The sequence below is a fragment of the Suricata suricatta genome, chromosome 2, assembly GCF_006229205.1.
Source record: "Suricata suricatta isolate VVHF042 chromosome 2, meerkat_22Aug2017_6uvM2_HiC, whole genome shotgun sequence".
In the NCBI taxonomy this organism is placed as follows: Eukaryota; Metazoa; Chordata; class Mammalia; order Carnivora; family Herpestidae; genus Suricata; species Suricata suricatta.
The window spans coordinates 160349337-160376880 of record NC_043701.1 but is presented as its reverse complement, the minus strand read 5'-3'; the positions used below and the strand labels follow the sequence as shown (position 1 = coordinate 160376880).

Here is a 27544-nt window from a genome sequence, read left to right as displayed (position 1 = left end):
AGAGAATCTTCATTTAGGACAAGTGTGAACTTCCTCTACATTCTTGATGGTAAAATCCCTTTCTTGAGACTGCAGCATCAGCATCCCTTTGCTTGAAATGCAGAATCTCTGGCTCCATCCCAGAGGTCAGAATCTACATTCTAAAGAGATCCCTTTTATTTTTTTTAATATTTTATTTATTTTTGATACAGAGAGAGAACATGAGAGGGGGAGGCACAGAGAGAGAAGGAGACACAGAACCAGAAGCAGGCTCCAGGCCCTGAGCTAGTTGTCAGCACAGAGCCCGACGCGGGGCTTGAACCCACAAATGTGAGATCTGACCTGAGCCGAAGTCGGAGGCTTGACCAACTGAGCCACCCAGGTGCCCCAAGAGATCTCTTTTAAAGTTTGAGAAATACTACTCTAGAAGACTGATTTCATGAACAACACAACCTGAGGAGCCAAGTTTCAAGTCCAATAAGACTTTGCATTGAACCAAAGAGGGGTCCTTGGAACTAAATGGAAGTAAGCATGTAGCATGTCCTCATTGTATTCAGATTGGAAAAGTGAGTATGTCTGGCACTAGCACCATTGAAAGAAGCACAAGAGCACTTGGGAATTCTCTCTAGTTCGTGTTTATTGGTCTGCATAGTGCCTTAGAACTTCCAAACACAGGGGAACCCCTCAGCCCCATCTTAACACAGGAATGTGTTAACTTGTTTCAATGCCTGTTATAAAAAACAAATAACCCTTTAAAAATCTGATTTAACACATTTTTTATTTCACTTTTTTCCATTTCTTTATAAAACAGTCATCTCCTCACTAGCAGCTCTCTCCCCTAAATTGGGGGAGGGGGGATGGAGGAGGTTGGACACCTCCAAAGAAAAAGGGAAGGGGGAGAAGGGCCCAGGGTTACCTCCTGAGGTTCTTCTGGGCCTGTTTCAACAATGTGTCAAAGTCAAGAGAATCAAATTTGCTCTTTACAGGAGCAGGGTCAAAGTCTTCCCGGTTGGAGTCTATAAAAATAGAGACAGACATCAAGGTCTCTAACACTTCCCAAACACAGGGTCCTCAAATGGCCAGCCTCCTCCCACTCCAATAATGGATAGAATGACATCACCCTGGTTTTAAGTTAAGAAAGACTAAAGAGCCCCCATTTCTCCTCTCATCCCACCCACTTTGTGTTCTTTGTGTGTCACACAGAGACAGGTCTACCTCGCTCCACTCTCAAACGGCTGGGAACCCTTCTGGGGACAATATCCAGTATACCAAAGCCTCAGGGTCTCCTCCACTCACCAAGATCAGAATAGCTTCTCTTGCAGAACTGCCTGCGGCCCCCAAAGCAGAGATCAAAGGGCTGCTCATCTGCCTGCCTCAGCTTGTGGCCACTCTCGATGGCTGCAAATGCCTCTTCAGCATAGCGGTAAGTGACGAAGCCGTAGTTGTCACTGGTGAGGAAGGTGAGGCAGAGGCTGGGATAGGTATCTGGGCACTTCCCAGGATAGAGAGAGAGACTGGGGCAGTTCTTCTCAGTCCCCAAATGGCCAACCCTCTAAGAGTGAAGGTGTCTTTCTACATTGCCTAACACACCAGAGAGGAAGAAGGAAAGACAAAGCAGCATCAAAGTAGACAAATGGAGCAGAAAGGACATTCTGACCTAAGGCCTTACCCTTGGACACGGAAGTGGATAGTGCACTCCTCAATCTCTCCGAAAACAGAGAACCTCTGTTTCAATTCTGATCGAGTCATGCGGCCAGGTATCTTCCCGATGAAGACCACTCTTCTCTCCTCCTATGTTGGGACAAGGAAAACCGACACACCATGAGTCAGGACCACTGCTGCAGAAGGCTCTCCAACCTCACGGCTCAGGGGCCAGCCCTATCCTCCCAGGACCCACTCCTCTACTCACTATTGCACGCTCCTTCTGCAACACTCTCTGCCTTTGGTAATGATCATGTGAACGATAAGAGCTGTACCTGACATGAGAAGAAGATGCCATCAGCCCCCCAGACAGTAGACAAGTCAAGTCTCAAGATTCTCAAATCTAGTATTTGCATCCCAGATGCACTGACTCCCCGATTACATACTCACCGCCGCCTCCTGTCACTTCTCCGTCGCGGGGATGGGGAGCGGGACCGGCTTCGGGAACTGGATGAAGATGAGGAAGATGAGGAAGATGATGAGGAGGAAGAGGAAGAGCATCTTCGGGAACGTCCAGAGGAACTGCAACTGGATCTGGAGAATAAATGGGCACATAGGAATGCCGGGAATGGTGCAGATACATTCAACTTACCTCACCTTGGCCCCAGCCTTGCCTCCCTGTCAGGAAACTCGGACCAAAGGCGAAACAGAGGAAAAGATATCTAGAAGAACTCCACTGACGACCAAACTGAGGCCCTCATGAACTTTAGGCGTATCCAGAATGTTTTAGAGTGGTCTCACATAGATCACAGTTGTTTTCAATTATGCAATTAAAAACAAAAACGTTTAACAAGTCTGAAAGAAAAATAAATGGAGACTCAGGGATAAAGGGCTGGGCCCTAGGTCTAGCTGGGTGTGCCAGGCCTGGTCTATGGGTTCCTGCTCCCCTAACATGTCTCATAGCACTGCTGTGACCAGGATGTAAAAAGGAGATGACTAGCTATATCCGTAGAAATCATTTCTTAAGAGGTCATTCTGGCTCAGGGGTGCCTGTGTGGCTCAGTTGGTTAAACATCCCACTTCGGCCAGGTCATGATCTCACGGTTTGGGAGTTCGAGCTCCACATGGGGCTCTGTGCTGACAGCTCAGAGCTTGGAGCTGCTTCGGATTCTGTGTCTCCCTCTATCCCTCCCACACTCATGCTGTCTCTCTCGAAAAATGAATAAACATTAAAAAAAAAGGTCATTCTGGCTCAAAACCAAGAATTATTCATGGATTATGTAAGAAAATTTGGGTTTTTAACTGAGAAAAAAGGTATAGCCAGGAAGTATGAGGCCAGTGACAACCAAAAGAACTGCCCCAACTCTTTCCTGACAGATGATTAGAGGGACTGCCATTAACAACCTACTATCCCACCTTCTGACATCCCACAAAAGCAGAAGTGAGGATTGATAAAGTACGTGAAGGATCAAACACACGGGGTGAGCTCCAACCCTAATGGTCTCCTCAAGGCTGGGGTCAAGGAAGCAGGAGCCCTCAGGGATAGCCCAAACTCAAAGAGGGCACAGAAGATACCTTCTCACAGCGTGCCTCCTTCAATAATCCAGGAAAGGGGGAGAAGACAAAAGCCAAGGACAGAAGTAGAAGCCTTAATGCCTGAAAGTATCAAGCTCCATGTGAACCGGAGGAGAGCCCATGGACTTCCTAAATGAAGAGGACCTAACAGGCGATCAGAGCTCACCTTCGCCATCTCTTGTGTGGGGGGGAGAGGGACCGGGACCGGGACCGGGATGAGGAAGACGACGATGAGGATGAGGAGGAAGATGCTTCGCTGGTCCGGTTGGACCCAGAGCTGACAGAACGGCTGCTGCGGCCACGGCAGCCCTGCCAGCCCCGGCTTGGGGGGCTGGCTGACCTGCAGGCTTTTCGGTAACAGCGCATTGACCGCTGCTTGGCTGAGGGCTCAGGGGGAGTCCTAGAGTTCATGTCATTCCGGCAAGGTGAGGCCTCAGGGGAGAGCAAGGCGGATGGGGCAAGGCAAGTTGCTGGGGGATCTGCCTGCTCACTGCTAGTCCTGTGATCAAGTGGCTCCTGGAAGGCAACTGTGCGTGGGGGCAGGGGGGCAGCCAGGCCCAGGGACAAGACGGGTTTGATGGTGATATCCTGATGGCGTTTGACGTTCCATCGGGAGCCCACCTCTGGAATGACTAAGGCAGGCGTCTTTTTGGGGGGAGTCCTGCTCCGGACACAATAGTCATGGTCCCCAGAGCCCACATGGACTGGACTAGGGCCATGGACCCCTTCTTGGAGGCGGGCTGCAGCTGGATGTTTGGCCTCTGTTACTCCTTCAGGCTTCAGGGTTCCCTCCTGGGCGGTGGACTTAGGAGATTTGGCTTTGGCCAGCAGTGAAACAGCAGCCAGGGGCTTCCATAATTGGTGGGGAGGGGTGGCTGGTGGGGTGAGCCCTGTGAGGGGAGGGAGGATGGAGATAGCAGGATGAGATCCGAGTCTACACTTCCAAACACTGCGTATATAGGCTCCAGAGACCCCCACCTCATGTCACAAAGTACACCAACAAAGGTCAACAGCCCAACTTCTCCCACTATTGCAACTATTCCTGCCCCCAAGTCCCCCATCTTGGGGGAACCAAGCAATAGAAACCCAGACAGCTAGCATCCTCCTAAACCCCTCAGCCTTTCACTGCCCAAACCTAATTAATGGATCAGCTCTTACATGGTCCACCACTCCAATCTTAGACCCGGCCCTTCCCCCACACTGCCTGGGCTGCATCTGCCTGGACTCCTGTAATCACCTGGGGCTTAATGCCCATCCACCTCTCTTCTACAGTCCTGCTAGAGGGAGCACCCCAACACCAACTGTTTCTTCAATGCAAAGATAAAGTCCAAACAGCTTAACACGGCATTCAAAGTTCCCATCTGACTTCCTACTTACCACTTCAGCTTTATCTCTTGCTTTAGTTCTGCCCACCACCCTCATCAGCAACTACACTCCAGCCAAACCAAACAACTCATAATTCCCCAAAACATACCAGACTGTTTTTGTTTCTTCAGTTCTCCAGCAGCAGCTCCATCTCCCTGGAATGTCCCATCCCCTAAATCTAATTGGTATTAGTGATCTTCTCAAGCCTCTGCCTCATGGGTTCTACCTTCTGTATGAGACCCTCCCCTGACTGACCCATTTCAGATCCCACTATAAACCACAAAGGCTTCTTTGATATTCAATCTCTGACACTGCACATGCTTGTTTATACATCTGCTCCCTGGACTGTGAGAATCTCAAGGATGAGGATCAGATCTCTGTATTCCCAACAACTACACACACCTGGTGCAGGGCAGGCTCTATAAACATTTGCTGCATAAACTAATCAAAGGCAGAGTTCCCCACCCTGAACCCACCTGCCACGTTGGCCAGTTCTGGGGCTTGTAACCGGTCTAGGGGCCTCTTCTCCTGGGGAGTGTCAACGCTGCTGGCGGGGGAAAAGGGAAAGCCTGGTTCATTGCCTCCTCAACATCTTGTATATGTTTTCCTCATAAAGCAATGGGAGAGAGGGTGTGTGCAGAGAAGAACAGGATACACAAACTGCCCCTATCATTCTCCTCCAATACAAATGGGATCTTAGTGACTAAATGTAGTTTGATCTCAGCTCAGCTCTGTCCAATTCTAGGGAGCAGGCTGGCTATGACCTTAAATTACCCCCACCTCCTTTAAGCCAGGAGCCTTGCCTGCCTAGATCAAACCAACCCAAAATCAGTATGGATGGGAACATGGCTGGCAGAACAGGACAGGATACCATGAACATGAAAAATGAAAAAAGGCCTCTCAGTGCTGGAAGACTGAGGAACAAGGAGCTCCAAGGAGTCAGTAGAGCCCTAGCCACGAACATTTTACCCCACTTGATCTTATATCATCACCAGTGTTGAGCAAGCTTAACGCTTGTTAAAAGAAGGAAAGAAATCCCCAGAGGCACATTTGCCAGAAGATAAAAGGCAAACTCCAGGACACCGGGAATCCCAGACTGGAATCAGCCGGAGGATAGTACACATCCTACCTCACCCCAAGACAGTGCCAAGTAGTGATGAGCTGAGTAGGGGATGGGAAAACAAGGAAAGACTCTAAAGCTGACTAAAGTCCTGTAACAGAGGCATCCAGTTGACGATCCTGAAGCACCGGCCGGCTGCTGACCAACAGCTGTAGGGTAACTCGCTCATGTCTCCATACTCACCCTGAGTTTCCTACAGCCAAGCTATCAGCAGGAGCCGGGGGAGGGCACTCCTTTTTGGCTGCAAAGAAACCAAATTAGTTAAAAGGCCAACCAGACGTTTCAGATCGAGAAGGCACAGAAGGGCTGGCTTTGAGACCCAAAGAAGAAAAATCTACTGTGTACGTATTTCACTGGGTTCTCCCCAGGGAGATCTATTCTTCTAGTAGGTGCCCAGGGACTATTTTCAATCATGCTTCTGTTCAGAAATATCCATGAATTCCCCAGTGAATCTGAGATAGAGGCCAAACATCTAAGATTAGTGTTCAAGGTTCTATATGACCAAACTTCTGGTCTCAGTCTATTCTGGTTCTATACTTAAACCATATTATATTTTTCCTTGTATCATAGATACTTGCTACTGAGGGGTCATTTACGTAATTTTCCTCCCCTATTAGACCATAAACTCCTTGAGATTAGGACATAATATCCTCCACAGCACATAGATCCTTGTTTTGTACTGAGGAAGCTGAACTATCCACTGCCTTCTAAACATGCAATCCTCCTATTTCTGCCTTTATTCATCACACATACATCCTGTACTTCAAGGCTCAGCCAGAGAGCTAGTTCCCTCTAGAAAAATGTCCCCAACCAACCCAACCCACTGGGACCTCCACATCCATCTACTCTTTCTAGTCCTTGCCATGATTACTGCCACCCTGTCCCTGAAGAGGCTGTACTGTCCATGAACCTTGTCTTCCCCTTACAATCAGATTGAAACAACTTCTCTGGGACGGAGACCGCTCCTCCACTGCTCCCTTCCTTCCACCTAAGCAACTACAGGGCTGGGCCCAAATAAAGCACCAATAAAAAGGGGTTACAGCACAGCTACCCAGGTGCCCTCACCTTCAGATTTCTCAAACTGCTCCAGCAGACTGGACAGGTCCGATGCCTCAATTCCTGTGGAAGCATATAACACAGGATTGGAATCCAGCCCCTAGGGATGGAGTGCCCAGGTCCTGGAATTCCCAAATCATCTCACTTCTCCCTTGATGCTTTCCCTAACCAATGTACTAAGTAAACCAAGGCAGCAACCCAAAGCAGAAGGAATCAAACAAACCCAGAGCTCTGCTTCTCAAGAGCCCTCCAAAAAGAGCAAAGAACCCTCCCAACAAATCTGACAATGACCAGTCCTATCAGGGTGGTTTATCGTGTTCTATGGAGAACACTCCCCATCCAACCCCCATGCCTTTCACATCAACTAAACCACGTAGCACTTACCAATCTCACTGATGAAAGCCTGTACCACATCCTCAGGACCTTGAGTCCGTGGGGTAGGCAGGAAGGAGAGTTTCCTTAGACGGGCTGGGTGGACAGCAGGCACCTTACTTGCAGTGCTCTGCTTTGGTGTAGGGGTAGGAACAGCCTTGGTAACAGGAGAGGGGGGCTTCTCCCTGGGCCTGGTCTCCAGGATCTCAGGCTTTAGCCTCTCTGATGCAGGCTCCTCAACATCCACACTCTCAGCAGACAGACACGGTGGAGCCTTAATCTGGGGGCTTTGTACTGGGGAGGACACCTTATGTTTCACATGAGGAGACAGAGGCACTGACTTGACTTCCAACTTAGTGGGCTCTATCTGTAGAGCTCCCTGGCCAGTTGACCCAAGACTGAGAGGAGGAGCCATTGGCACAGGAAGTACACTTTCAGGAGGGCCAGCTGGGATGCCACTGGGCTCCATCTTGGGTGGGGGAGCAGCTCTCCCGACAGATGCTAGAGGCAAAGGAGGTGGTGGCACAGCAGGCCAGAATGGAGGGTGTTGCAGCCCTGGGCCCCATCCCAAGGGCCCATAGGCACAGCTGGAGCTGTACGGTGGGACTGGGGCTGGAGGGGGTACCCAAGGCACATTGCAAGTGGGGGGCACAGCATAGGTGCCAGGAGTACCAGATACTAGGGGCACTGTTGGTGGGGGGGGCAGGCAAGGATAGCCAGAAGGGGACACAGGGGGATAACAAGGCCAGGGTGGCACAGGAGCATAATGAGTATAGGGATCGGGTGGCACTGGTCCCATAGACATTGGAAGACTGGGAGGCTGCAAGGGTGGTGGGGGTAGACTGGGGATCCCTTGGCCACTTGTGGGAAGAGGCATCATAGGGGTCATGCCTAACCCACCTGGGGGAAAAGGCAAAGCAGTGGGCATTGTGGGGGGCATGGACTGCACAGTAGAAGGTGGAGGTCTGGCTGGTAGTGGCATCTCTTGGGATGGCACCTGTTCAGTGGGAGTTGAGACCACAGGTTTGCTTGCAGGTGGCTCAGGACTAGGAGAAGCAGGGCTGGGACCCACATGCACAAAGCAAGCCTCAGGAGGAACCTCAGGGCTTCTCTGCAGAGTTGTCTTCTTGGCTGGGGCTGGTGGGATGACAAGACAAGGGATGTCTGCCAGTCCTGTGGGGGTCTCTGGGAGACTGGGCCACTTCCCAGCTGGTGGCTGGGGACTCCTCTCTTCTGCCTCTGCTTGGCGCTGCTGCCTTCGTCGCCGGTACTCTGAAAGGCTAAGAGGCCGAGGTCTGGCTTCCTGGGTTGTGGTACTACTTTCTACCTTCAAAGGACCCACAACCTCCTGGACTTCAGGGATCATGGCCTTTAGAGGGTCCAAGGACTCTGACTCCAGAAGAAGCTGGGGAGCTGGACTCCCCTGGACTGAGGACACTGCACCACGTCTGGGATCAGATGGCCTAGACTTAACTAGCACAGGATCAACTGGAGCCAGGTCACTGGGAACAGAGTCAACTGGTGCTGAGTTGGCTGGGACAGGGTCAACTGGTGACAAGTCATCTGAGATGGGAACAACTACTGTATGGTCAATTTCTGCTGAGTCAGCCAGGACTGAGTCAGTCAGGACTGGGTCAGCTGGGAGAGGGTCAATCAGCTCTGAGTTGGGTGAAGCAAAGTCAGCTAATGCAGGATCAACAGGTACATGGTCAGCTTGAACAAGGTTAACTGCAGTGGGACCAGCTTCAACAGAGTCAAGTGGCATGGGGTCAGCTCGAGCAGAGTCAACCAATGAGAGATGAGTTGAAACAGGGTTGTCTTGGATGCTGTCAACCAGGTTGGAATAAAGGTCTAGAGTATCTTCTTTAGCAACACTAGTTTGTCCAGCACTATTCTCCACGTTCCCAGAGCTAGGCTTCTCCAAGGCAGCTGCCCAGGCCCGAGCCCAAGCCCGGGGCTTCCCTCTACTACGGGGAGGCACAACCTCTCTTTTAAGTTCCTCCTGAGGCAAGTTTCCTGCTTGAGAAGTTATCTCTGTAGCCACAGCAGACTGCCCCCGAGAAGATGACCTCAGCCTCCTGGCATAGCCTTCTGTACAGGCTGCTGGCTGCTCTTTGCTCTTCTTCCTCCTGCCCTTTCGAGCTCTCTGGGAAGTTGGCATTGTGTTGGCCGGTGGGTTCTGAGACTCCTTGGGCATCATTGGTTCCATGACCTCCTTGGGCTCTAACAAGCAGACTGACGCCAGCTTTTTCTCTGAGTCTACTGACAACCCATCCTTCTGAGGGCAGAGGTCTTCCTTGGGCACAGCAGCCTCTGTCTCTGACTGCAGTGTAGGCATGAGTAGCTTCAAAGCTGGACTGGCCTCTAGTGAGTCATCCAGAAGCACAGGCTGGGGTCCAGTAGGGATCTTCCGTACCACCACTGGGATCTCCAGCTCATTGCCAGCTGTGGCTGCCTGGCCCACAATCTCTAGCACCACACAATCCTCAGGCAGTGCCAAATCATCTGGCTGCTCCTGAAGCTCATCCTCAAGCGACGTCAGGTGTGTGAGGTTGGGCAAGCAGTATGGATGCATGGCCCGCACCAACTCACTCAAGGACGAGATGCTCTCATCACCAGCTGCCTGCACTGCCATCTCTGCTACTGCTGTTTTATCTTCCTCCTCCGGGCAGGCCAGGTGCATAGGGAAATCTGGAATACTGCTCACAGAGTTGTTGAGCTCCCCAGCAAGCAACTGGCCACTAAAGCTGGCCACCTCCTCCTCTTCTTCCCCATCGCTACGCTGCTGGGGAGGAGGGGATTGGCCCCAGCGGGCTCTTGATCTTGGGGGCCTCCAGCTAGGAAGCTTAGGGGAGGACGTCTCTAAGAAGGAGGGTGGGGAGAAGTCCCAAGGGGGATCTGAGAGGGACATCTCAACCTGCAGAAAAGAAAAGAAGCTGCAGATGTTTTTGCCAAGGATGTATTTTCCAGGTCTGTCCCCACATACTCCTCCCTCCTGGGAGTCTCCGAGGCTCCCTAGGTCAGGCTTACCCCGCTCACTTTACTACTGCCTGTGCTGGGCCCCAGTGGGTCAACTGGGGTGATGAGGTCACGTTCTGGAGGTGTCCGGGAGAGGGTGAGCAGCTTGTGCAGCTGACAGGGAGAAGAAGACTTGAGATGAGATTGTGCCTCACAACTATATGAGAAGGCCCACAGTCATGGTTCTAACATTTGCGCCAACCACACACCCCCTTCCCCTGGTCCCACACTCACAGAGGAGCCCTCCCGAGGTGACACAAGCAGTTCCGAGTCAGGAATGCTGTCAAATGGAGACAGATTTTCGGAATCTGCATTGTCCAAGATCTCTGTCAGAGCTGTGAGCAGTGACACTTCATTCTGGTCCTCCAGAGATAACCTGCTCTGCTCCAGAAAGACAAAAGGAAGGTCTTACCATCATCCCTAATGGTCTACAGGATCAGTTCCTCTCAATTTGCCAGAGAGAGATCTGAGTGCCAGGAGGCATGGGCTGTAATCTCATTCATTGCCACCTCCCACCTCTCCAAAGCCAACAGAGGCCTGTTAGAATTGATACTTAGGCTTACGTTTCACGTATTCCCTCTAACCCTAGATGTGCGATGTTCAACAGACAACCCTTGGCTAGGCTGGAATTGAACTCAAAACAGAAATGGGAACCCCCTGGACATATAAGTTGGGGGCCCATGCAGGGGAGAAGGCCTTGGACTGTAGTCCAAACCTGCCAGGGCATGTTCACATGGGACATAATCTGGCAGCTTGCAGCCCAATTTTCCTGGAGAAACAAAAAAACACAGTTCAAGGACTCAGTTTGGGTATCCGGGAGCCAAGACCTTAGGAAAGCAGAGCCACTGACCCATAGCCTCCAATGCAAATCTCCCACCTGAAGACCTCCACACCCAGTCCCAGCTCACCTCCCCAAGGCTCCCAAAATCTTCAATGAGGGAGATAAGGGAGGCATCCATGTAGCTCTGCATGGTCCCCAGCAGTGTCTCATCCTGCAGTATCAGCTCCTCCATCTCCAGGTCCTTGTCCCTCAGACAGGGGCCAAGCCGAGACAGACTGACAAAACCAGAATCATCCCCTTCCTCATGCAGCAGCACCTGGGGCAAACAGGGCAGTCAGAAGGGCATAATGTCTGCAGAGCAGGGGGCATCTAGGGCAACTGAGTGATATGCTCTGTCAACCAGGTACCCAGGCCTCCAGCAATGGCCCCAGACTCAGCGGGAACCCCCGTAAAGCCAAACCTCTGGACTTGCCAGACAGAGAGAAGTACACCCCATGAGCCAAAGCCCAGTCAGGATGGCAGCATTCATGGATCTTCTGGGCAAAAAAAAACAAAAACGTTTTGACTCTATCCAGAAACAGTTGGAGCCACAGGAGATTATAAACCAGGGAGTAAAAACATCAGGAAGAACAAGATTTTTCAGAGAGTCATGTGCTGGCAGTGGTAAAGGCCGACAGCCTGAAGGGTACACCAAAAGAGAGGTGGTCAGCAAGGAGGCAATTTCAGCTCCAACCACCTTCCCTCCCTCAAGTCCTGCTTAGGCCTCTCTTCTCTGCTTAGCTCAAACCCTACCGTCTTCAAGATAACTCAGGCTTCCCTAACCCATGCTGATCTCTCCTCACACACCTGAATTCATTCAGGTTTCTGTACCACTCATTATGCTGGCAATCACATCTTGCCCCCTCTCCACCCCAAGATGTTCCTAGCATCATTAATAAAACTATATTCTAAGTTCCTTTGGGGTGTATAACCCTTTGTACCAAACTAGCATATATCCTTCTTCAATCTTGGAAGGGTTTAAACTGCTCTTATGCTTCCTGATTTTTCATGATACTTGGCATCATGTCTTAGACACAGTTGTGATTCACACTTAATTCACACTTTTATTCTGAAGGCCCTACAATGTGCCACTCAACCTCTCAATGGCAGTCCCAAAGGAAAAGTCTCCTCCTACTCCTACCATATGAGAGCAAAAGAAGAGAAAGCTTGATTCCTTGATTCAGTACATGGAAAAGCCGCACCCCACCGCTTGCCTGGGAACCAGCAACATCTTCAGCCTTGTCAGGCAGGGAGCCACCCGCCCAGGCCTGTCAAGTGTGGGTGTGGGCAGGGCCAGAAGTAGCTGGAATGAGACTGGAAAGGCCAGAGGCCAAAAGCCAGGGGTCTCTCCACTATAGGAAACAGACGATGGAAAGACAGAAAAACAGAAACAAATACAGATAAGCCAATCCCCCACCCACCCAGCCAGCAAAGGGAAACTCTGCACCTCTTTCAAGAGAAAAAAAAAACAAAAATAAAAAAAAAAAGGTGTGACTATACCCCCTAACCAAGCTGAGGAGTTCCAATGCCCAGAGAGGAAAGACTAGATATAGTTTAGGAGGCCAAGTCCAGAGAGGAAGTGAAAGGTGGCAGGTTTTAGGCACTAACTCCTCCCAGGCCCTCACAATCCTATAATTACAACCAGCTGCTAAATAGCACCTGGCTCAGCAAACACTCCTGGGTGAGCAAGGAGGCTGCATCTCAACTTGCCCTGCCACCTACCTGACCCAGCCACCAGGCCAGAATCATTAAGACTGCCCAGCTCTGGGAATCGCTCACCACCTCCATCAGGCAGGTACTGGAGCCCTAGTCAGAGACAACCCGCTCTTCACCTGACAGCACCTATCCCTCAATCCGCACATAGCACAGCTCCCAGACTACCAAGATCTCCTAGTGAAGAAACCCATCTGGCTTTCTCACATCAGGTCTTATCCTACAGGGTTCAAAACCAACTACAAGTTATTAAGAATGCACATCTGATCACTTTCTGAGGCCCTTCCTAAACCCTTCCAATAGGATCTTACAGCTCTTAGCATTAGGTTTAAACTCCTTAATATAGTTTACAGGGGTCCTGGTCTTCCCTACTAGGCTTTTCTGCTCCATTGTCCTCTTTTACTACTGTGCCTCTCTCTCTCTGCATCAGCCATAAAGGTTTCTCTGTTTCTTCAATAAGCTGTATTCTCTCCCACTTCAAGGCCTTCCCATTCTATTTCCTCTGATGAAAACTTCCCTCCCCCACCTGAACTTAAAATATCCCTTCCCAGGCTCCACAATATAGATTACTACTTCTGATTATATAAGCCCAAATATGCTGCACTTTCCTTTTGTGCCACTTAGCATTTATGTATTGCCTGTCATGATAAAACTGGATGATCCTGGAGAACAGGACCATGTGTGGGTTACCACAGCATCCCTTGTGTCTGAATACAGTATCTCAACAAATAGTTGGCTGACTAACTTGCTTCCAATACCTATCTTTTGAGGGGAGGAGGTAAGGGAAGGGACATATGTACAATCTCTCCATGAGACGCTCTCCAACCACCAATGACCACCTAATTTGGATTACAGTTGGATCATGGATCCTTCCTGCCACTCCCCCAAAAGGTGGGCAGCTCCAAGCTACAGCCCTGAACCTGTCAGCTGAAATTGACATTACCAGATAGCCTGCGGCCCAATTCCCACCTGGAACCAAAACAAACAAAAAAACCCAAAAGCTTTCAAAGACTCAACATCATAGCTTAAGAGAGATAACAGTTGAGGCGGTCCGGCCCACCTCAGCTCTAGGGGGCAACTTTTAAGAAGCCCTCTGCTGAGGAGTGAGATAACACTTTCTCAGTATGGAGAACTGAAAGCCAAGCCAATAGAATCTGACAGAAAGAAACCACCCCCATCTATTAAATGTTCAACTAGTGGTGAGTAGTAGTAGTTCTCAAATGGCCTCCAACTTTTCCCATCCCCAGCAAAATTCCAAAGATCCCCTCAATTTTTTGTGTGTCAATTCACATAAGCAGGTCTTAGCCGACTCCTCAAAAGAAACTCTGGAGGAAAAAGTGAGGGAAGGAGAAAGAATTCTCTTTACCTTACTTAGCCTTATCCCACGTCTATGTTGACACTCCCCATGCCCCTTGTATCAGGAATGAAGCAGGTCCGCAGGCAACCAAAACGCCAGGGTCACAATCCACAAGCCGGTCAGACAGAAGCCGCCACAAGCTTACTTCACAGCCCTTGGACCTCAGCCTTACACCCTCCCCAGGACACTCTAACATCCGCAGGGAAATGATTCCCCGCACATCAGAGATCTCCAGATAGTGGAGAGTCCTTCACTATCCGCTGTCGAGAGGCGCCGGGGATCAATGCACGAGAAAAAAAAAAAACTACTCCAAGGCTCTGGGCAAAGTTGACTCCAGCAGTCCCTACCTTCCTTCCCGGCCAGGGGCCCCCCAGCCCCGCCGGAGATGGCGGGACGGGCTGAGACACACCCAGTTCCCAGCAGTGCAGCTCCAACGCCGATACGAGATACCGGGCAGCCCGGAGCTGGAGCCACGTGGACATCCCCTCCCCGCCCCCACGTGGACCCGCGGGCCACCTCCCCACCAGAAGCCCAACCCACGTGGGTGCCAGGGCCGCCTAGAGGGGGAGGGGAAGCCGACAAGTTCTCCCGGGAAAATTGCTCCCCCCATCCCACGTGGCTCTGAAAAGGCACTGCGGCGCGGTGCTAGGGGCACCCCCCACTCGGCATCCTTAGACTAAGGTCTTAACCCACGATTCCAAGTCTGAATCCCTGACCCCCCACCACGGGCCATGGTTCCAACACCGGGCTATGCCCCTCCAGCGTTCCGGAGGAATGGCCATGGGGACCCCACCTCTGCCTGCATCCCTCCAGCAAACCGTCCAGGTCCATTCAGCCCAACCTGTCTCCCGCAGCCACCCGCATCGCCTCCTGAACGCTTCCTCCCTTTGCTGTGGCGTCCACGTGTCACCGCCCGGCACACGCTGCTTTGCTGCCAGCCGCGGGCCGCCCGCCAGCCACTCACCTGCTCCCCGCCACTCACAGCGCCCACAGTCCCATACGGCGCTTGGCTTCGACTACCCCAACTGCTGCCGCGCACTCCACCGCCGGGGTCGGGTCCGGGGCCCCCACTTGGAGACGGCGCGACTCCGTCTCTCCGTCCCCGGCGCGCCGCCATCTTGGCCCCTGAACACTCAGCGCAGCTCTGGTCGCCGGCGCCGCCTCGCCCAGCAGATTGTGGGAAAGGAACTACAATTCCCGGAAGACACTGCAAGACTACGGATCCCAAAAGGCCTTGCGGCAAGACCCACTCACACCTGGGAAGAGGGCCCTGGCATCGCAAGGGAGCCTGGGAGTAGTAGTTGGCTTTAAGCGAAGCTCCAGAGCCCGTGCTGCAGACATACTGTCATGCTTAATTATGTTCCGCAGGGGGAACCTAGTTGGGGAGCGCGAGGTAATAAGGGGAGAGTTACCATTCACGCATCTCATTATTGTCCTCATTTGTCCGAACTGTTGGAACGCCCTCTTTATCTGAAGTTCTATAATGCGGTACTTTCCTTTCACCATAGTCCAAATGGGCCTATGTTTTGAAACAGCACCCCCTAGTGGGCACTCGCACTCCCGGAACTTAACCCTCGCGTAATCTACTACTGCGCCACTCCTGCTAGTTTAATCTTTTTTTTAAATTTCTGGTTTCATTAAGAAACGAAATAATTAACATACATCACTGAATAAGTTTAAGGCATATGGTATGATTGTTTGATTTACATGTACTGTGAAATGATTACCGCCATACGTTCAGTTAACCCATCTTCTATAGATAAAATAAAAAAAAAATCTCCCCTTGTAATGAGATTTGCTTTTTAACAACTTTCCTATATATCATACATTAGTGTTAGTTATGTAATGTTGCATATTACATACCTACTACCAATTTATCTTATAACTGGAAGTTTGTAGAGTTTAATCTTAACACACCGCATTCGAAGGATCTCCCTGGGGTTTCTCAGAAACCCACACTGGCACCTCATTACCAAATGTGTTCCCTGCTGCTGCCAATCATCTTGCTGTCCTCCAAAAACAACTGGTGTTCTCCTACCTTTGTTTTTCTGTTTGGAATATTCGAACTTGGAAGTATCTTTCATGACCTCTTTTATCTAGGAAAGCCTTTTTGATCATCCCAACCAACTACGGTTCCTCTGTATATTTTCTACAGCCCATCACTATCACTGCTATTCATTCCTCATTTAGAAGCTCCTTCTTATTGTTTTCTTTAAAAAACGTAGTTTTCTCCTAACAAAAGTTTAAAAATAATTTCAAATAGTGCAAAACTATATATAAGATTACATTAAAAATTACACTTGGCAAATTCCATTTCTGCTCCTCAGATTTGACACTTACTGCTTTTGGTGTGTATTCATCCACACTTTTCCTATGCATGTAAAAATATATATGGACACACACTGATCTTTTCTTTGTTCAAAAATGTGACTGTTCCAGGAGCGCTGGGTGGATCAGTCAGTTGTGTCTGACTTCGGCTCAGGTCATGATCTCAGAGTTTGTGAGTTCAAGCCCCATGTAGGGCTCTGTGCTAACAACTCAGAGACTGGAGCCTGCTTTGGATTCTGTGTCTCCTTTCTCTCTGTCCCTCTCCCGCTTGTACTCTTCTCTCGCAAAAATAAATAAACATTAAAAAAAAAAGTGACCTTTGCAGGGGCACCTGGGTGGCTTAGTCATTAAGCATCTAACTTTGGCTCAGGTCATGATCTCATGGTTCCTGAGTTTGAGCCCCATATGAGGCTCCATGCTGACAGTGTAGAGCCTTCTTGGGAATCTCTTTCCCTCACTCTCCTGTCCCTGTTCGTCCGCTCGCTCGCTCTCTCTCTCTCTCTCTTTCAGAAATAAATAAAAATAAACATTTTTGGGGCGCCTGGGTGGCTCAGTTGGTTAAGCCTCCGACTTCGGCTCAGGTCAGATCTGACGTTTGTGGGTTCGAGCCCCGCATCAGGCTCTGTGCTGACAGCTAGCTCAGAGCCTGGAGCCTGCTTCTGGTTCTCTGTCTCCTTCTCTCTCTGACCCTCCCTTCTCATGCTCTGTCTCTCTCTGTATCAAAAATAAATAAAACATTAAAAAATTTTAAAAATAAATAAACATTTTTTTTAAATGTGACCATTCCAGGGGCACCTAGCTGTCTCAGTCAGTAGATCATGTCACTCTTGGCCTCAGCGTTGAAAGTTTGAGCCCCACATAGGATGTAGAGATTATTTAAAAGTTAAAGAAAAAATCTTGGGGCACCTGGGGGGCTCAGTTGGTTAAGCCTCCAACTTCAGCTCAGGTCATGATCTCAGGGTTTGTGGGTTTGAGCTCAGGCTCTGTGCTGACAGCTGAAAGCCTGGAGCATGCTTTAGATTCTGTCTCCCTCTCTCTCTCCCTCCCTGTTCATACTCTCTCTGAAAAATAAACATTAAAAAACAAAATTTTTTAATTAAAGAAAAAATCTTTACCAACAAAGTGACCATTCCATACATATGGTTCTACAACTTGCTTTTTTTCATGTAACAGTATAATAGTCTTTACTGAGATCTTACTGATACCTACTTGGGTAAGTATCCATTTCATTATATGACTATACTAATACTTAAGTTATATTTTTTCCAATTTTTTACTATGAAAAATTTTTTATTTAAATCTTAATGTACAGTGCAATATTGGTTTCAGGAGTAGAACTCAGTGATTCATCACTTACATAAAACACCCAGTGCTCATCGCAAGTGCCCTCCTTTGTACTCATCACCCACCCAGCCCATCTCCCATCACCTCCCTTTGTAAACACATAGTTTGTTCTCTCTCATTAAGAGTCTTTTGTGGGTTGGGGCACTGGGGTGGCTCAGTTGGTTAAACATCTAGCTCTTGGTTTTGGCTCTGGCCATGATTTCAAAGTTCATGGGTTCGAGCCCCGTGATGGGCTCTGCAATGACAGGGTGGAGCCTGCTTGGGATTCTCTCTCTCCCTCCCTCTCTGCCCTTCCCCACTCGCACTCTTTCTTTCCCTCTCAAAATAAATAAACATTTTAAAAATCATTAAGAAAAAAAGAGTCTGTTGTGGTTTATTTCTCTCTTACCCCCCTTCCCAGTGATCATGTTTTGTTTCTTTTTTTTTATTAAAAAAAATTAATGTTTTTTATTTACTTTTGAGAGACACAGTGAGCAGGGGAGGGTGAGAGAGAGAGAGGGAGATACAGAATCCGGAACAGTATCAACGCTCTGAGCTAGTTGTCAGCACAGAGCCCGACATGGAGCCTGAACCCATGACCTGAGCCAAAGCTGGACACCCAACCAATTGAGCCACCCAGGCGCTCCCTGTTTTGTTTCTTAAATGCCATGTATGAGTGAAGTCATGTGGTATTTGTCTTTTTCTGACTGACTTCTTTTGCTTAGCATAATATATTCTAGCTTCATCCATATAATTGCAAATGACAAGGTTTCATTCTTTTTAATGGGTGAGTAATATTTCACTGTATATATATTACATATATCTGTCATATTCTTTATTCATTCATCAGTCAATGGACTTTTGGAAAAACTAAGTTACTAAGTGAACAGGGCGCCTGGGTGGTTCAGGTTCAGTTAAGCATCTGACTTTGGCTCAGGTCAGGATCTCAAAGTTCATGAATTTGGGCCCTGCATCGGGTTCTCCGCTGTCAGCATGGAGCCTGCTTCAGATCCTCTGTCTGCTCCTCCCCTGCTTGCATGCACACTCTCTTTCTCTCAAAAGTAAACAATAAAACATTTAAAAAATTTACAGTGAACATTCTGGTACATGTGTACATATATCTTTGTGCTTTTGTATACTCTTCCTATGGAATAGTTTCCTTGAAATGAGATTGACAAGTTAAAGGAGGCATACATTTGCAATTTCAGTGGATAGTGCCAAAGTGCCTTTTAGGAAAGTTGCATCAATATACATTCTCATACACACACACATTTATGAGAAGAGAGGACCTCTGTTATAGATTGAATTGTGACCTCCCTTCCCACTCTGGCAAAATTTCTATGTCAAAGGGCTTCACCCCAAATATGACTATGTTTGGAGACAGAGCCCTTAAAGAAGTAATTAAACGTAATGGCATCATAAAGGTGGGGGCCTAATCCAATAGGACTAGTGTCAGAAGTGGAACTGATACCTACAAGCCAGGGAAAGAGATCTCACCAGAAACCAGCACTGCCAGCACCTTGATCTTGAACTGGCAGCCTCTTGAGCTATGAGAAAATAAATTTATGTTGTTTGAACCACTCAGTCTGTGGCATTCTGTACGGCAGCCTGGGTAGATTAATACAACCTCCTTTTATTTTCTTAATGTTTCCTCAGTGTACTAGTTTTGTCTTCCATAAAGGCCTTTTATTTTTTAAGTTTGTTTATTTATTTATTTTGAGAGAGAGGGAGAAAAGGAGAGAGCATGAGCTGGGAGAGAGAGAGAGAGGTGGGGAGAGAAAGAGAATCCTAAGCAGGCTCTGAGCTGTCAGCACAGAGCCCGTTGTAAGGCTTGAACTCATGAACCGTGAGATCATGCCCTGGGCCAAAACCAAGAGTCAGACACTTAACCTACTGAGCCACCCAGTGCCCTTTCCGTAGAAGCTTTAAAAGCCATAAGTCCATGGGTAGCCTGGTTTTGGCTCAGGCCATGATCTAATGACTTGTGAGTTAGAGTCCTGCATGGGGCTCTCTGCTTTCAGCACAGAGCTTACTTTGGATCCTGTCCCCCTTTTGTTCTGCCCCTCTCCCACTATCTCTCTCTCTCCTTCCCTCCCTCCCTCAAAAAGAAACATTTTTAAAAAGCCATAAATTCAGAAACTGAATATTTTCACATGTTTTTCATAAAATAAATGAGGGCAACAAATTTTATTTGCAATACATTTGGAAATAACTTGCCTATAAGAAAGTATTAACAATGAATACAGGATGGCACAATTCTTCCTCTATGGAAGACACATATTTGAAGAGATGCCCTGTAAATACTGGCCATTTGGGCTCTAATTATGGTCATTACTTTGGTGATTGGGCTTTGGGAAGATTAATGTTAAAGCAGATAGTTGTGCCATTTTTGCTTTTTCATCATCTGATAAAACAATCTATTCATATAAGAATGATGTCTGCATGGTATCTGCTACAAAAAAATAAGTATATCTTTGGATCTCCAATGACACATAAATAGGTGTGCCATGAATCCTTGTCTTTTGGCAGGTGCATTTCTAAGATCCATAAAGGAAAACCTCAGAGATCCCTGGCTGGCTCAGTTGGTAGAGCATAAGATGCTTGATCTTGAGGTTGTTGTTCAATGAGCCTCATGTTGGAGGTAGACAGTATTTAAAAAAATTTTTTTTGTTTATAAATTAAAAAGAAAAAAAAAGGAAAACCTTGGAGACATAAACCATCGAAACTCTGGGGAACCTCCAATCATGTTTCCTTGCTTGACTCCCTGCTCACCAAAGACTCACCTGATTACAGTAACTGACCTCCTGTATCATTTTCTATATTGAGAATGTGTGTTGACCAAGTGAGACAAACTGCCCAGTTCACATGACATATTTTCCAGTGAAAATTAACAAATCAGCACTCAGGTCTATTTATTGAGTATTGAGTGCCTGCTATGTGCCAGACACTGTTTTAGGCACTGGAGATACAGCAAGGACAAAACAGATCAAGCAAGGAAACAAACAAACAAAAACAAAAACCTCCGTGGTGTTGCTCAAATTCTACTGGGGAGACAATCTGCAAGTAAATAAAGAATAAAAACATTATGGGCCCAAAATGCTATGAGAAAATAAACGAGGTGGAGAGTGCAAAAGATGTGTGGAAAATATTTTATACGGTTTGAACAGGTTAAGGTAAGTAAGTAAGTAGTACTTGAAGTAAGTAAGATCAGAAGCATAGGAAGGACCTCAGCAATTCAAAGAGCATACTGTGTTGGGACACATGGTGGCTCAGTCAGTTAAGTGTCCAACTCTTAATTTTGGCTCAGATCATGATCTCACAGTTCTTGAGATCCAGTCCCACAATGGGCTCTGTGCTGAGCAAGGAGCCTGCATGGGATTCTCTCCTCCCCCCTGCCCCACCCCTGCTCACACTCTCTCTGTCTCTCTCAAAATAAATAAATAAATAAACTTAGAAAAATAAATAAAAGCAAAGAACATTATGTGGTAAAAAGAACAGTCAGTGCATAGGTTCTGAAGTGGAAATCCATTTGTTGTGTTCAAAGGAAGATTATCTAAAGTATTCCAGAGAAGAATGAGAGTAGTACCAACAAAGTGTTTCATGTGTATTTAAAGTGTTTCATGTGTATTTAATTTGTATGCTTCAGTCTCCTGAATCTGATGTATCCTGATTCACTGGCTTAATTGGATCTCTGGGTCTGCAACATTAAAGACCAGACCTAGTATGGTCAGAAACCCTCACATGGCTCCCAATAATCTCTACCTCTTGTTATTCACTCTTATTAGCCCCACCCCCAAGTCGTAGCAAGGTTCCTCTGGATGACCAATAACACGAAACTGACATGATGATGTATCACTTCTGAGATTAGGTTACAAAAAGACTGAGGCCTTCAACCCAGGGCCTCTCATCTGTCTGCCTCACTCTCTCTTATCTCTTACTCTAGTGAAAGTAATGTGCTATGTTGTGAACAGCCCTATGGAGAGCCCACAGGGCAAAAAATTGAAGCCTCTGTCCAACGGCTGTCGAAGAACTGAGGCCTGCCAACAACCATGACAGTGAATTTGGAAGCAGATTCTCTAGCCCCAGACAAACCTTGCAGACCTGGACAACAGCTTAACTATAATCTTGGGAGAGCACTTAAGCCAAAACACCAACCAAGCCACTTCCTGAAGACCCTCAGAAACTGAGTGAAATAATAACAGTCTGCTGCCTTAAAATACTAAACTTGAGGGTAACTTCTTATATAGCATTAGATAATTAATATACCTGGATTACAGTTATTCTCCTAGGGAGCTGCAACCGTTCAGTGTTTAACTTTTAGTCCCCCAAACCCTGTTTTGAGGAATGGTTTACACTCTTCAGCTTGCTGTCAAATATCATCTATCATCGAATCCTTGCAATATCTCCAGAAGAATTAGAGGAGCAAAGATTAGGGGCACTTGGGTGGCTCAGTTGGTTGAGCATCCTACTTTGGCTCAGGTCATGATCTCACTGTTCGTGAGTTCGAGCCCTGTGTCAGGCTCTGTGCTGACAGCTCAGAGCTTGGAGTCTGCATCAGATTCTGTGTGTGCATCTCTCTCTGCCCCTCTCCTGCTCATGCTCTGTTTCTCTCAAAAATAAATAAACATTAAACAAAAAATTTAAGGAAAGCAAAGATTACAATCTCACTTCTACTGAGGAAGAATTTGAGGCTAAGGAAGGGTTGATTCGTTTTCTTTTTTTTTTAATGTCTTTTACTTATTTTTGAGAGACAGAGAGAGACAGTGCAAGCAGGGGAGGGTCAGAGAGAGAGGGAGACACAGAATCTGAAGCAGGCTCCAGGTGCAGAGCTAGCTGTCAGTACAGAGCCTGAAGCGGGGCTCGAACCCATGAACCGTGAGATCATGAACTGAGCTGAAGCTGGATGTTTAACCAACTGAGCCACCCAGGCGCCCTGGGTTGATCCATTTTCATAGAGACACACAGTGAGCAGATTATTGTTTTCTTTGGCTCCTTAGTTCCATCACTGTACTAAACAGTTGCTTATGGAAAGAGAATGAATGAATAGGTTTCATCCACTTGGTGGGAATGCTCTGAAGGCCAGGGGGCCTTTTAGAAAAAAGAACTATTCCCCAATACTGGCATGTGTAAGAATCACCAGGGAAACTTTTGTATTTTTTATTTTTTTCAATTTTTAAATGTTTTTTTTTTTTAATTTATTTTTGAAAGAGAGAGAGAGACAGCGTGAGCAGGGGAGGGTCAGAGAGAGAAGGAGTCACAGGATCTGAAGACAGATTCCAGGCTCTGAGCTAGCTGTCAGCACAGAACCAGACATGGAGCTTGAACCCATGAACCGTGAGACCACGACCTGAGCCGAAGTCTGATACTTAACCCACCCAGCCACCCAGGCACCTCAGGGAAACTTCTTTAAAATGCAGACTCCTAGGGGCACCTGGGTGGTGAAGGTTGGAGCCTAATGTAGAGCTCCAACTCATGAACCTCAAGATCATGACCTGAGCTGAAATCAAGAGTCAGTCACTTAACCGACTGAACCACCCAGCTGCCCTAAGATTTTACTTTTAAGTAGTCTCTACACCCAACATGGGGTTTGACCTTTAACCCCAAAATCAAAAGTTGCACGCTCTACTGACTGAGGTAGCTAGGTGCCTCCTCTTGGGAGTTTCTTACACCCTTTACGAAATTGCTTTGGGGCACCTGGGTGGCTCAGTCGATTAAGCCTCCAACTTCGGTTCAGGTCATGATCTCATGGTTTGTGGTTTCAAGTCCTATGTTGGGTTCTGTGCTGACAGCTCAGAGACTGGAGCCTGCTTCAGATTCTGTGTCTCCCCCTCTCTCTGACCCTCCCCACTCATGGCTCTGTCTCTGTCTCAAAATAAATAAAACATTAAAAAAAAAAGAAAAAAAAGAAATTGCTTTGGCAGAGAAAGAAGTGGTGGTTGGATATGGTGATGGTGATAATGATGGTAAATGGAAAATAGGGAAAGGAGTCATATGTTGGGGCAGGGGAAGATAAATCCTGTCAAATTCTTATAATCATTCAACAAAGTTATAGGACATATACTAGGTTCTAGGGACTCTGTTAGATGCTAGCGATGTAGTCATCAATAAGATATATATCTGGGGAGTGTGGGTGGCTCAGTCAGTTAAACGTTGACTTCGGCTCACAGCTCGAGCATTCGAGCCCTGCATTGGGCTCTGTGCTGACAGCACAGAGTCTGGGGCCTGCTTCGGATTCTGTGTCTCCCTCTCTCTCTACCTCTTTCCTGCTCACGCTCTTTCTCTCTCCTTCAAAATTAAATATAAAAAATTTGAAAAGAGATATATATCATCTACTATCTCCATAGAAAAAGAAAATTCATCCTTGAAATAGAGTAATGCCAATAATATTTGTGGGCATTTCAGGGATAAAGAAATTTGGGAGAACATAGAGTAGGCCAAGGTCTGTTAGAAATAAGCCCATCGGCCCAATCAAAGGAGGGACACAGAGATGCAGAGCACAGCGAAAGGAAGCTTTTATCAACATTCTCTCTTTTTTATATAAAATTTTTTAATGTTTTATTTATTTTTGAGAGAAAAAGAGAGACAGTGTGAGCAGGGGAGGGCCAGAGAGAGAGGGAGGCACAGAATCAGAAGACAGGCTCCAGGCTCTGAGCTAGTTGTCAGCACAGAGCCTGATGCAGGGCTCGAACCCATGAGCTGGGAGATCATGACCTGAGCCAAAGCCAGCATTCAACTGACTGAGCCACCCAGGCACCCCTGCTTTTATCAGCATTCTTACAGGACAGGTGTCTGATGGACAGACACACTCACAGCAATTACAGCAGACAATTTATCTCCTAGAGTGTGAGTCCCTCCCCTGGTTTCTCATTGGCTGAGTACTACAGAGGTTACAGCCTTACCCAGACATCACCTATGCCTAAGTAAGGCAAGAAGTAGTCTGATTGGAACAAATGTGTATTCCCTGAGATGACCCAGAGACTTTCGGTCCCTCCTTTTTGGTGCATGCTCATTACAAAGCCCATGAAAATAAGCCTGTGAAATGGAGAGGACAAGATATTTAATCTACCTAAGCCTGTTTCCTCAAGGACTTAAACCATTTACTTTAATCATTCATTCAAAAGCATCAAGATGACATTTCCTTAAAGAAAACAGGGCCACTCAGTCAGCTGAGATGGGAGTGGGAGGGGATCTTTCTCAGGGGAGGTGAAGCTAGAAACTGAGGTTTAAAGGAGGCATTAATTAGTTAGTAGGCAAAGAAGAGGGAAAACTGAATTTGTTTTCTTGCTTGTTCAATGGAGGTAATAACATCTTCCTCCAAAGATGGTTACGAAAAGTAAATGAGATTTCAGGTGTGAAACACTTAGCACAGTGCCTGTTACATACTGTATGCTCAACAAATGCTATTTTTGCTTCTTCCTTGCCTTCCACAACTTCCATAGTGTAATCTAGAAGGGAACCTTAGATTCAGAGGGTTGCAAGCCCCTTTGTCCACCCAAGTGATTGGTGATCACCATGGAATCTGGCCGAGCTAGTTGTTTGGAATGAGTGGCCTCAGGGGTAAGTGATCACAGGACTGGGGGAAGGCAACTTCAGGGACAGTAGAGAATGAAAGTGGTCAAAGCAGACAGCCCCTCTCCTCCAGAATAGCTCTAATCCTCCAGCCAATCCAGCCCACTCTTGACACTCTTGAAATAACAGATAATTCATAGAAAACAGAAAGGGGCTAACATGTTGAGAACTGACTACATGGCTGGCATGAGGCTAGGTGACTGGGCATACATGTCTACTGGTTCTCACCAAGCTGCAGGTACCAATTACAGAATTTAAAGCCAGAGCTCAGAGTAGGGAAGTCTGTTGTCTCAGGTCATTTGCTCTTGTGGGGACAAAGCTGTAATGCAAGTCTAGGTATCCCAAATTCCAGGCATGGGTTCTGTTGCTTTTGGTTCCTCTTACTCCTTCTAGTGCTGACCTCTGCCTGGGGGAATGTGAGGAGGAGGTGGACGCAGGCAGGGGATGCTGCCAAACAAATACCTGTGTAAGTTTGGAAGGCTTCCGTCAGGTCCCTCTGTAGCCCCACCCCCACCCCTGGGGTAAGGGAATCCAGAGTGGGTGAGCTTGCTAGAGTTAGAGTTTGGCGGTACTAACAGCTCCCCTCCCCCACCTTCTCCTAAGCATATGGAGGGGGTCCAAGCATCTCTAGGTAGGCCCTCTTTTCAATCCCCAACTATGCATCTGCCCATCATTTTGTGCTCCCTCAGCAAAAGGAAAGATAGAAGGGGTCTCATACTTAAACCTTAATCCTCCACATCTTGACAGCGCGTCAAGCCAGCTGTGCAAACTTTGGGCAGGAGTGGAGGCCATCAAGCCCCATAAGAAGGGGAGAGGGACCCCCTACCCAGTCTGGGCCAGAGGCCCTAGAGAGGGGACACCAGCCCAGGTCCCCAGTGTCTACTCCTGGAGCCAACCTTGAAGCTTAAGCTGGCAGCTGGGGACCCCTCAGAAAGGAGACGGGCCAGCTCTTTCTTCCAGACGGCTCCCTTCCCCTCCCTCTGCCCTGCTAATAAGTATTTCCTGTTTATGAGGCAGCTAAAGCTGGGTTTTTGGGACGAGATGGTGATGGAGCCACCCTCCCACACCCCCCGCACCCTTCCTAGGGCTGGGCTGGGGAGTCCTTGAGGAGTGCCTGAAGGTTGGGAGGCTCCTCCCTGGGGAAGGAGTGTTCCTTACATTGACCGTTCCAGATCATCTTCCCTCCCACCCCCTACCAACGCCTCAGCCCCTACGGGTAGAGGGCACTGGAGGGGTCGGCTTCCAGTTCTCCCCAGTCTCGAGGCCCTCCAAGGAAAGAAGCTCGCAAGCGAGGGAGGCGGGTGGGGGAGGCCGAGACTGGATGGAGAAAGGGGGAAGGGAGGAGAGCGTTTTGACTGATGAGTCAGAGCCCGTTAGGGGGAAGGATGGCCTGCAGATTACCCCCTCCCCAGTCCAACCTGGCGGTCATTCCACTGCCCTCCTCCCCCAGCAAAACGCAGATCTCAGCCCTTGGGCGGGGGAGGGCGGGGACCCCACTTAATTAACCCTTTTGGCTCTAGTCCTAACTGGTTTAGCAGGCAAGGGAGGGGTGGTTAATTTAGGGAGGAGGTGAGTTGGATTGCTACAGGAATTAGGATAGTGCTTTCCCCGCCCCGGTTGGGGTGGGGGACGCATAATAAAAGCCCTCCGGAGTAACACTGGGATCTCAGCAGACAGCTTGGGCGGGGGTCGGCAGTCCTTTTTCCCTCCCAGAGCGCAGCCAGGGTGGAGGGAGAGCTACACCTCACGGCCCACCCTGGCTCCGCCTCCCCCAGTCCCAGCTCCCGCTCCCGCTCCAGCTCAGCTACGCTCCCAACCCGGAGGCACCCGGAGGACGGACACCGAGTGTGAGGCTTCGCCTCTCATTCCTCCCACCGCCCTCCCCCTCTGGGGTCTCTGCCTCCGTCTCCTTTTTTAAAAGCTGCGTCACTTGCATGCCGTTCCCCGAACGCTCCCGGCCCCTCGCCGCCCGCCCGCCGCGCGGCGCACGCACGTCGTCGCTTGCGGCGCGCTCGCCCGGGTCACTTTGACACGGCTCTCCCCTCCCACTAGCAGGCAATTAGCATATTAATAAAGCCCGGCCCAGCCCGGCTGGGGCTGGAGAGCGGGTGCCTACGAGAGCTAGAGCGCGAGCGGACGCGGGAGGGAGAGGGGGACGAGCGGCGGCGGCGTTGGCGGCGGGGAGGGCGGCGGGAGCGCACAGACACGCACACGCACACGCGCACACACGGACACACACTCCGGGGACGCACACCCGCGCGCGCACACGCAGAGGCAGCTCGCCTTCCTGCCTGGCTTCCTTCCTGTC

At 48.6% G+C, this 27544-nt stretch overlaps 1 protein-coding gene across 4 annotated transcripts; it reads right to left on the bottom strand.

Moving 5' to 3' along the window:
- Nucleotides 1-598: 598 nt before the first annotated feature.
- On the bottom strand, nucleotides 599-15158 carry PPRC1 (PPARG related coactivator 1). 4 transcript variants are annotated; one of them, XM_029932445.1, is made up of 14 exons: nucleotides 14981-15158; nucleotides 11035-11223; nucleotides 10361-10507; nucleotides 10139-10240; nucleotides 7121-10025; nucleotides 6746-6799; nucleotides 5864-5921; nucleotides 5037-5107; nucleotides 3362-4085; nucleotides 2071-2214; nucleotides 1889-1955; nucleotides 1649-1770; nucleotides 1276-1427; nucleotides 599-995 (listed from the first exon to the last, which is right to left on the bottom strand). In XM_029932445.1, the coding sequence occupies exons 1-14, from the start codon at nucleotides 15131-15133 to the stop codon at nucleotides 892-894; spliced, it is 4992 nt and encodes a 1663-aa protein (XP_029788305.1). In that variant the 5' UTR covers nucleotides 15134-15158; the 3' UTR covers nucleotides 599-891. The 4 variants fall into 4 exon arrangements, with proteins under 4 accessions (XP_029788305.1, XP_029788306.1, XP_029788307.1 ...); XM_029932446.1 differs by having other exon boundaries at nucleotides 5037-5104; XM_029932447.1 differs by having other exon boundaries at nucleotides 10148-10240.
- Between the last annotated feature and the right edge of the window lie 12386 nt (nucleotides 15159-27544).